We start from the raw sequence: 10,644 nt of genomic DNA, 5'->3' as shown, positions 1-10,644 counted from the left end.
CAAAGCTGGACATGGAGATCCTTTGTGTCCCCTCGTTTTCAATTAAAATCTCGTCTAGTTGATGTTGAAGAACAACATATTAACCTATTAAATTTGCTCAAGAGGGGTTGTACTGGCAATGACCAATGCCACTTGTGTGAGCATAAGGAGAATCTTGAACATTTGTTCTTTAAGTGCAATCTCGCGAAACTCATTTGGCAAATTGTGGTTTAACTGCATTTAACTTGATGATTTAGTTGGTGATGGAGCTTGAATTTTTTCAAACAATATCCGAGCTCGAGGTTCAAGATGGTGCTAGAAGAAGCTTATGTGGGAAGCCATGTCTGAGATCCTTCATGTAGACTCCTAGGCATGCGATGCAGGTTTTTGTGCTAAGGATAGTGGATCCTGGTTGGTTTAGATCTGTATATTATTCAAGATATGTTTTGGAGGAGATTGTGTTTAGATCTTGTTATGCTTTTTGTTGCTTTGATGCATGTGTTGCTTGTGGCTGGTGTTGGCCTTGGGGTTTCTAACTATTTCAAATCTTTCAGAGCTTGCGATGTAATTCTCCTTAGAAAGTTTGTTAACTATGTTTTGCATTATTTTCTAGTTATGTTTGCTTTCAAAATGGTTGTGGTGGTTTGTCTAAGAGAAATCGACAAGGTGACTCGTTCATTAAAAAGAATGCATAGGTTTCCAGTTTCATTTTCTTTGGTGGGCTTGATCCAGTTTCTCCATAGTTGAAGATGCATATGTTTCCTTCCTCATTGATTAACAATCCTTGAACTAGTGTTAAAACTATACTCTGATTCTACTCTAATTTTAATATTACCGTAACTTTGTGCTCATCTGCAAGAGAGTGATATCAGAGCATGGTTCAATAGGGTCGTTAGCCTAGTTGCCTCCGGTTGGTGTAATGGAAGAGGATGGAGAATGTTGAACCTAAAGGCCATTGGTATGATTCGTTTTTACATCAATAGCGATATATTCCAACAAGTTGCAAATGAAACAAACGCTTATCAAATGTGGCGGAAGTTAGAGTTCATATTTGAGAGAAACACTTTAGTAAACAAAGCCACGGTAATCAAACACCTGTGAAGCTTGACTACCCAAATGAAAATAATTTGATTTAGCAACTGAATGTCCTCCAATATTGTCTAATCAACTCTTATCTGTGAAGATCAAGTTTGACGATCAGATGCAAGCGTTGTTGCAAATGATCGAGGTCCATTCCTAATAGCTATAACATGCTTTTTGTGTCACTTAGCAATTCAAGTTCAAATGGCAGGCCGATAATAGAGATGGTGAAGAACATCATGTTGAATGAAGAATCCAAATAGATAGAACACGGAGAAAACAAAGTCTCTCTGATGATGCAAACATGGCTAAACCCAAGCTAAAATCTGCGAGTCATGGAAGTAGACATGCAAGACTTAACAAGGCATTGATAAATCTAGTGGGAGATCAAAGTCAAGACAAAAAAGAGTTTACCAATGGAGGGCACCAAAAGAATGATTGCATGCTATATAGAGAGAATTTGGTGAGGGTAAAACTACAAAGTAAAACTAAGCAAACGGAAGAGACATTTTCTTACATAAATACACAATGTGAGGACTACTTAGTCATTAAAGATTAAGAATGCTATATTATTGTTGGTGACGATGCAATGAATTAGGGTGTGGATTGAGGTGTGTCCTTGCATATCACATCATACTAAGAGCACTTCAGATCAGACATCAATCCCATTAGTGGCTGGGGAGAGAGAGAGAGAGATCTATCAAAAAAATTGACAAGCGTATGTGTTAAAGCAAACATAGACTGCATGTTAGTGATGCATGTTTCCAATATAAGGTCAAATCTTTGTGAAGGAAAATGAAAGCCCACCTATGGAAGTAAGCAATGTTGTCTATATATTACTAAAAACCAAGTTGTACAAGGTAGTGCTGAGTATTGCTGATAAGGAAATTTCAATCGTTTGGGCACACATATAAAGTTATAAACTGTCCAAATGAGCGTTCTTGTACTAGTCTTAACTGCTAGTCATGAATATGGCGATCTATTTGTGATGCAACGCTTTATTTACTCAATACACTCGTGCTTAATAAAAAGTCCAAAAATCTAGATGACTATTATGTAGGTAGTGTCTATGGACCACTTTTTATTAACCTTCCGGCACTACAGGGACAAGGAGGAGCTTTTCCTTTCGGTGCACCGTTACCCCAAATGATTCAGTCATACTGATGCCAGCTTCCATTGATTCTGATGGCAGCTTCCAGTCGAAGTGGTACATGAGATTTGCTAGCATGATTTCAATGGTCACAATTGCAAAGTTGATACCTGGGCAGATCCTCCGCCCAGTCCCAAAGGGCAAGTAGGGGAAATCGATTCCCTTGTAGTCCATAGTTGCAGCGCTACCACCTTCCATGAACCGCTCAGGCATGAACTCTTCTGCGCTCTCCCAGCTGCTGGGATCCCTTGCAAGAGCCCAACTGTTGACGATGGCGCGCGTCCCTGATGGTATCGTGTAGCCATTAATTTTGCAGTCGGCCATGGAGAGGTGAGGCACAAGGAGCGGTGCGGGCATATGGAGCCGGAGTGTCTCTTTGATGACTGCCTTTAGGTAGGCCAAACTGCTTAGATCGTCTTCAGCAATCATGTCTTTCCCCTTGGATATAGTGCTCCTTACCTCGTTTTTTAGCTTATTCATGAGGTGGGGTTTTTGCATGAGCCGAACCATGGCATATTCCAACACTATAAATGATGTATCAGTGCCAGCTTCAAACATGATCTGCATACATACATACACACGTATACACATATCAGAATGAACAACATGTATAAGCTACTCTCCGTTCCAAATTATTTAAAGTTTTATGTTTGTATTAAGTCAACTCTTTTAAATTGGCCAAGTTTATAAAAAAAACATAACAATATATTGAAACCAAATTAGCTTCGTTATAAAATATATTCCGTATACTATATATATATATATATATATATATATATATATATATATATATATATATATATATATATTGCTGTAAATATTGAGACACTTTTGTATAGACTTAGTCAACTATAGTAAAATTTGACTAAACACAAAGCTACAACTTCAAATAATTTGGAACTGAACCTTAATATGTGAGGTCATACCTCCAACTGAGCCTTAATATGGTCTCTCGTAAGATTGTACTCTTGTTGAATGGAAAGCAACACATCGATGAAGTCGCTGTCATCGCCGCCTTGTTCTGACGTGGGCCTGCTTGCGTGCTCATCGATGAGGCTATTGAGCAGTTCGTCCCACATCTTGTTCACCTTCTGGGCCTTGGCGCAAACCATCCTCTTGATGAAGTCCAGCTTCACCAACACTGGGAAGTAGTCTTCAAGGTTGAAACCGCCGATGAGCGATGAGTTGGCCTCGACGAGCTCTCGAAAGAGCTTGTTGTGGCCTTGTTTCCTGAAAGACTTGCCGGCCACAGCGTGGCAGACGATGTCGTTGGTGAATGCATTGAGCAGGTCACTCAGGTCCATGGCGGCGCCAGTGGTGGCGGCCTCCCGGATCTTGGCCACCACCAACCTCACCTTGTTGATCGAGGAGGCGAGCAGAGGCAACAATAGTTAATGTCAGTATGGCTGATGAGGTGGACAACATGCATGTACACAGATTTTTTGAGCACCTACACCCCGGACCTGCTATTCTGACCCTCCAATGTCGCTTTAAGATCTATGCGACACAACTAACTTTCTATATAATTTTTTCTCTTTTTCATTTCTCTCGTATAGAACATGTCTTGAAGTTCAATGATAAATCTTTCAGAATTTTTGGTCCGACATAAATACTAAAAATAAGATTTTTTTTTTCCAAACAAAACTTATTTTTTATATTTATGTTTGACCAAAAAATCTAAAAGTTTTATCCTAGATTCTAGTTAGAAAGCTTTGCTGTTTTAGATAGGTTTAAACTTCATGACATGTTCTATATAAGAGAAATAAAAAAAAGAAATATACTTGCACGAATTGCGATACGAGAAATGGATGGCTAGATAAAAAGGGCCCGTGTGCAGGTGCTCTAAAACATATTCTCGCAACATGCACATGGTGCTATCAAAATCAAGTTGATGGATAGCTACCTCGTTCTCGCGCGCATGGCGGTAGGAGCGGACCTTCTTGTTGGTGAGGAGATGCGTGGTGGCGATCTTCTTGACCTGCCGCCAGTGCTCGCCGTAGGGGCAGAAGGCGACGTCTGTGGAGCCGTAGAAGAGGATGTCGGTGACGGGGGAGTATGCCCGGGACGCGAAGACGTGGTCGTGGGTGCGCAGCACGGCCTGCGCGGCGCTCGGCGAGGACACGATGAGCGTCGGGACGGCGCCGAGGCGGAGGAGCATGAGTCCATCGCGTCCGTGCTGGGAGGCGAGGTCTCGGAGCGAGACGTGCGGGAGCGGGCCGACGAGGTGCAGGTGGCCGATGATGGGGAGCCTGCTGGGAGGAGAAGGCAGCTTGCTGAGCTGATCTTCCCTGGCTCTCGCGGTGGCCGTGGCCGTCGACGGCGTTCGGAAGCGGCGTGCGACGAGGAGTACGAGAAGTGGACAGAAGAGCAGGAGAGAGACTACTAGGGCTGCCTGTGGAGACGGCGACCTCGCCTGCAGCAGCAGCAGCAGCTCGTGGAGGCTATGCTGCGCCTGCGACATGGCTGTTGTTCAGTTTACGGATCGAATGAGGGATTGGTCGCTGGGTTTCTTTCCGACAGCAGCTCAGCTGGCTTATTTATAGCTAGAAGCTTGGAGATTCCAGCAAGAGCAAGGCATCTTTTTTAGTCCGTGGTTTATTTAGAAGAAAACTGCAGGCCGATGTAGAGAGCCACGACACCATGAGAGCTAGCTATTAATTTGCATACTACATGTGGTGACGTCTTGTAATTATCCCTCGTGTCTTCGTCCTCACTGACCTCACACAATAGCCCCTCGATTGTGACACGCTTCAACTACAACAGAATCTTACGTCGATGAGCACTTGAAACACAAACTTCACTCCTCATCCTCGTCTCACACCGCCCGTCTCTTGAAGGTGGCAAGCCGGCATTGAACACAAACTTCACTGGATCCTCATCCTCATCTCACACCGCCCGTCTCTTGGTGGCAAGCCGGCAACTGACGTCCAGCGGCAACACAACTCGCCGTATACTAGCAACTCAACTTGGTGATGTACGAACATGCCAAAACTCCTTGTAATCTCCCAAGTGCTAATGCAGACACCATGACTTAGGACATACTAATACCACTCGCACCACCAATCCTGCAGTACCTAATACCTATGCCACACCTTACTAGGATCCAGATCCAAACCAGACACTACTACTGTAGCTGCCGTCACCACCACCACTACCACTTGATGTATGGGAATTCTGATTCATTACCAACACATCATAAATATGGAGTGGAAACACGTCGAAGAGCGCTTAGAGAAACGACTGAGTAGTTGAAACGGCAAGTTGCTTTCTGTTAAAGGAGGACTTGTCTTGATCAATTATGTTCTTACAGACCTAGTTCTCCATATACTCTCATTTTTCTTCCAACTCACAAAAGGAATTCTGCAAGATCCAGATTCTTCTCGTAGGGTACAGTGAAAATGAAAAAAATAATATAGGATAACCAAATGGAGGATTTTTTTTCAAAACTGTGATGATTTTTATAGCAAATTCGAAATCTATACGTCCTCACGCAAGAAAACCAAAACTAGTACCCTGTCGGCCTGCGGTTGGCCGAAGTGGCCTCTTCAGCCTCCTGTTGGCCGAAGAGTACCCCAACTGGGTCGAAAAGGACTCTTTGGTCTGGTGTAGGCCGAAGAGTATTCTTTGGTCAACCGCAGGCCGAAGAGTACTCTTTGGGGGCCCAAGGACTAGCATGGGGAGAAGAGCGCAGCCATGCAGCTTCGGCCTCCCGTTAACGTGAAAAGTTGGGGCCCAAGGACTCTCCGGCCTACGGTTGACCAAAGAGTGCTCTTTGGCCTACGGCAGACCAACGAGTCCTTTTCGGCCCAGTTGGGGCACTCTTCGGCCAATGGGAGGCTGAAAAGCCTACTTCGGTCAACCGCAGGCTGAAGAGCCCCTCTTCGGCCAATTGGAGGCTGATGGGGTGCTAGTTTTGATTTTGGTGTGTGAGGACGTATAGATTTTGAATTTTCTATAAAAATCATCATAGTTTTGAAAAAAAAAATCCAAATGAAGCATGGTTTGTCGACCAAAACATTAGGGAGATCTAGGTCCATGTCAAAAATAATGGCTTACTTGGTAAATGATTTACTAGCTACTTACCGAGGATGGTGACTGGCAAACCCTCTTGTGCAATAAGTATTTAGGCCCAAAACCATGTCCCGGGCATGATGGAAGCCTGGAAATTCACATCTTTCGGCAAAACTGATGGCGGTAAAGAAACATCTTTTTTCGCTTTGATTCCTTCGCGATAAAGGATGGCCCAGAGATTCGGTTTTGGCAGGACAAGTGGTTAGGAAATATCAACCTCCGAGAACAGTATACAACTATATATTGCATTGTTTGCAATAAGAATAATAAAGGGCAAGCAAGAAATGTAGTGCTCTTGATTAGACCATCAAACACCTATTCTTCCTATGAAAGGTTGCATGTTCAACGTGGTCACCCATCCAAATAGTGTCGTATTTGTATCCGCTAACAAGTGTTGTCAATATATATGGTCACTGGCTTGACTGTATACCCAGGTGGGATTGTCTGCCTTATTATGGTCACTTTGGCTCTGTAGAGATGATATGGGTTTTTAACAGTAAAAACTCTTTGCCATGCAGATTATCCACCGTACTATACATTGGCTTCCTACATGATCTGTGCTACACCGAATGAAGTACCGATCGTTGTTGTTCACGGAGGTATATACAAAGTTGAAGCAGGTTGTTAAGGAGATTTTTACCCAACATGGGTGGCAACATAGTCTTCGAATAGGACCTCCACCACCTCAACACAGGCATAGTTTCAGTCGCACATGACTTATTTTTGCCTTTATGTCTTGTTTTTACTTTGTGAGACTTTTAGTATTGGTTGTGTGCATGTTAATCATGCAGATGTTGGTGTCAGTGATTATGCTATGTATTCACTTTATGCTACATTTTGAATTGATTTTGACTTAATAAAGGTATTTTTTACGGAAAACAAAAACTACGATTCAACTCCAAATGGGACACAGCCATAGCTACTTTCTTAATATATATTTTTGCAAGGAGTTACTTCCTTAATTTAATCACACGGCAACCTTAAACACTTTTTCATAGAAAGGGAGGATTACCCCCGGCCTCTGCATCAATATGATGCATCCAGTCATAGTATTAAGTATGTAGTCAATAAGGTCTGTAATTCGGTACAAGCTCGCAAAGAGATGAATTGCAAAAAAGATAAAAGTGCCACAACCAGCAAAAATATGTCCAGATGACTAAACACCTAGCCTATTATTGGATCGCCATCCAAACTGGTTATAAGTATCCTATGCTACCTACTAATTCCACAATTTACTCAGACGAAACCAAGATCATTTCCATCAAGAAGAGATAAACATGGAGCATCAAGACGTGCTCTTCTGGAAACAGGCAGACAAATATCAAAGACAAGAGGTAGATACCTACTTGGGAGGAGCTAGCTGGATAACATCCAAAGTAAGGCCCTGAATAAGATCCTAAATCCAACATCCAGATGGATACGGTTTCTTTTGTATCGTGGGTTTCCATCACATAGCCGCCCCGCCCTGAGTTTGTGGAATGCCTGGGATCATACCATTCGTTCTGCCGAAAGGGTGATATGGACATTCGTCAAGGCAATAATTAACTAATGTAATCACGTTTACAAAAATGCCAGCGTGGTTGATTTGTTGTCGTCTACTAGATATGAATATGATGGACCAACCTATCTACAAGGGCGGAGCCAGGATAAAATACGAGAGGGGGCAAAGATATATACTCCCTCTATTCCTTTATACAAGGCCACTGTCAAAAATACATTTTGCATCTATATAAGGCCACTAACAATAATCGAGGCAAAAATTAATGATGTTTTCTTGTACTAGCAACTTGTTTAATAGTACTTGCATGCATGTAGTCATAATGACACTATGCTACTTCCTTCTTGCATGCATGCGGGCCTATTAATGATCCCGGTTAACGAGAAAAAAAGTTGGCTTGCAAAGCAGTCATTAAATTTTACATTGGTACATGTAATCTGAGTTTGTGGCCTTGTATTTAGCCTTCAAGCTACGGAAAAAAGAAATATATTTAAATATAGAGGGTGTAAACATTGATAGATAAAAATATATAAGCTTGATCACATTGCCTCCGCACATTACCTCCTTCCATTTCATCCCACATCAATATTTCACAGGGAAGCGCTTAACTATCACCTCATTAGGACTATTATCTAAATTTTCCTTTTCTACAAAGCAAATAAGGACCCCTATGCTAGTTACTTTCTCCTAATCTCCTCATGTTGATTAACATTAAAATCTAAGTCTCTTCCTTTTAGATGGATCCCAAGTAAGCTTGCTTAGATCGACTATTTCAGGCATACTTCGAGCCCTGGACTTTGCAAAGAAAAAAATCTCTCCACTAGATTTCTTATCAATGTCAAATAGTTGAATGTTAAATAAATCAAAATACATGAGGAACACAAGGTGAAATATCACTATAGGTTTTATTCTACTCTCACAAGATAAAGCAAATTCATACAAAATTATTAGGTGTAGCTAGATTCAATCAAACTAATTACCAATTTGTACATTACAATTTATACACATCGATATTTGATAAGGCACGCTACCTTTTAAGATGGAAATTAGAATAGAATACAATCTAGAAATTAGAAGAAAAAGAATAAGACACCTGAACCTAGGGCTTACCTTGATTGATCAAAGGCATACTCCACATAGCTTCTTTCCTGGGGACGGCGAGCCGGACGGCCGGCTGGCTTCCACCGTACCCATGTGGATCGAGGCTGGCCGCAGGAGGGGCGTCGTGTAGGTGCCGCATAGGCAGCCTGCAGGAGTCGGCGGCTTCGGCGCGTCAGATCAGTCAAGGGCAAGCGGCGAACTCGGTTTAGGAAACTCCTGAACGCCGTGCGATGACTACGTGACGTGTGTAACTGCGTGTAGGTGTTTCCAGCGAATTGGAAAGCAGCGTACTCGATTCTCTCTATATGGGCTGATGGGCTAACTATCTATTTCTTATACATCAGCTTGAAATATATTAGAGAAAAATAAGAGGAGTGGGGGCAAATACTTTGGGCTGAGCGGGGGCAATGGAGTACATGCTGGGCCTGGTATAAAAGGGACGAAAAAACGAGTGGGGACATTCGCCCCCACAGCCCACAGGGTAGATTCGCCCCTGCCTATCTATGCATATGCGCATGATATGATAGGCGGCTAAAATGAGATAAATCATTCGAACACACCTGGTTCGGCCGAGTTACGTACGTTGAAAAGCAGCCGGCCGGCTTCAAAGATGATTATTTCATGGATGGTGACACATTTAGAGCCTCAACATAATATGGCTAGTGAAGGTAACATGGAGTAGCAAAACATTTGTACGCACCCAGTGCTGCGCGTGTGAGTGCAGCACCATGCGGATCCATGAACACTGGCTTCTTTCTCCACCATACCCTCTCCGGTACTACTGGTTTTCTCCCTCGCACCTTCTTCCACAACTTATTGTTGTGGTTAATATCAGTTAGGATCAGAAAGGTCTAATTGCACATTAGGCTCCACATTTGTAAAAAGAAAAAACTGACTGTTACAGCATATCCTGACATAGACGGCATGGAACAGGGGTCACTTCCCATCACATATGGTCTCCTAGCATGCATGAACGTAGACGGTAGAGAGTATACTATACAAGTTGCAGGATCAGATCCACTCCCCGCACTGCTACAGCATACACTGACATAGACGGCATGGAACAGGGGTCACTTCCATCCCATATGGTCTCCTAGCATGCATATATACATGTAGACGGTAGTATACAAGTTGCAGGATCAGATCCACTCCCCATGCCATCTGTGTGTGTGCGTGTGAGAGAGAGAGAGCACGAGAGCAGTGGCGGAGCTACATCCACATCTTTGGGCGGACCAGCTAAAAGGTTAGTACAGTATACATCTAAAGTTTTGCTCTTAGGGCCCAAATTAAGCACCAGTCTTCACTAAACTTTAGTTGAGCTGGGTAGGTCATGGCCTGGTTTTGCCTAGTCGCAGCTCCGCCACTGCACGAGAGATACATTATGTGAACTTTTCATGGTGCATTGCCCATCGTACAGTAGTTTTATGTCGATGGATTTGGAGTTATGTAGCTAAAAAAGTACCGTGCGAGTGAGAAGAATTCGCCACAATGGTGGAAGAATAAGGATAAGCGCCAGCTGTATATAGGCGAAAAAATCGTCTCAATGATACATTAGTGACCTTTTGTTGAAATGTTTCTTGACTACTTTTGTCTTTGTCCAGTAGTGGCCTTGCAAAGGGAGATTTGGTAATTCCATTAGTGACCTTGCAAAGGGAGATTTGGTACACCCTTGCTTCATTTCGACACGTGATGCGTAAGCTAATCAGACGTCCTCTCGGCCATTGTGAGCTCTCAATATATATATTGGCGGCACTGTGCCAAACTG

At 42.9% G+C, this 10,644-nt stretch overlaps 1 protein-coding gene across 1 annotated transcript; it reads right to left on the bottom strand.

The window, feature by feature from the left end:
- Positions 1-1,862: 1,862 nt before the first annotated feature.
- On the bottom strand, positions 1,863-4,670 carry LOC119361922 (indolin-2-one monooxygenase-like). The gene is made up of 3 exons (XM_037627096.1): positions 4,113-4,670; positions 3,136-3,564; positions 1,863-2,770 (listed from the first exon to the last, which is right to left on the bottom strand). The coding sequence occupies exons 1-3, from the start codon at positions 4,668-4,670 to the stop codon at positions 2,144-2,146; spliced, it is 1,614 nt and encodes a 537-aa protein (XP_037482993.1). The 3' UTR covers positions 1,863-2,143.
- Positions 4,671-10,644: the final 5,974 nt, after the last annotated feature.

The sequence above is a fragment of the Triticum dicoccoides genome, chromosome 2B, assembly GCF_002162155.2.
Source record: "Triticum dicoccoides isolate Atlit2015 ecotype Zavitan chromosome 2B, WEW_v2.0, whole genome shotgun sequence".
Classification (NCBI taxonomy): domain Eukaryota; kingdom Viridiplantae; phylum Streptophyta; class Magnoliopsida; order Poales; family Poaceae; genus Triticum; species Triticum dicoccoides.
The sequence above is the reverse complement of the archived record's forward strand: the minus strand, read 5'-3'. Positions and strand labels throughout refer to the sequence as shown.

What these genes read in the sequence shown, in the direction of transcription:
- LOC119361922 (XM_037627096.1), bottom strand. Translation starts at nt 4,670, where the DNA reads ATGTCGCAGGCGCAGCATAGCCTCCACGAGCTGCTGCTGCTGCTGCAG. An exon ending in GCCATGCGCGCGAGAACGAG is followed by an intron (nt 3,565 to 4,112) that starts GTAGCTATCCAT and finishes TCGATCAACAAG; the next exon opens with GTGAGGTTGGTGGTGGCCAA. An exon ending in ATATTAAGGCTCAGTTGGAG is followed by an intron (nt 2,771 to 3,135) that starts GTATGACCTCAC and finishes GTATGTATGCAG; the next exon opens with ATCATGTTTGAAGCTGGCAC.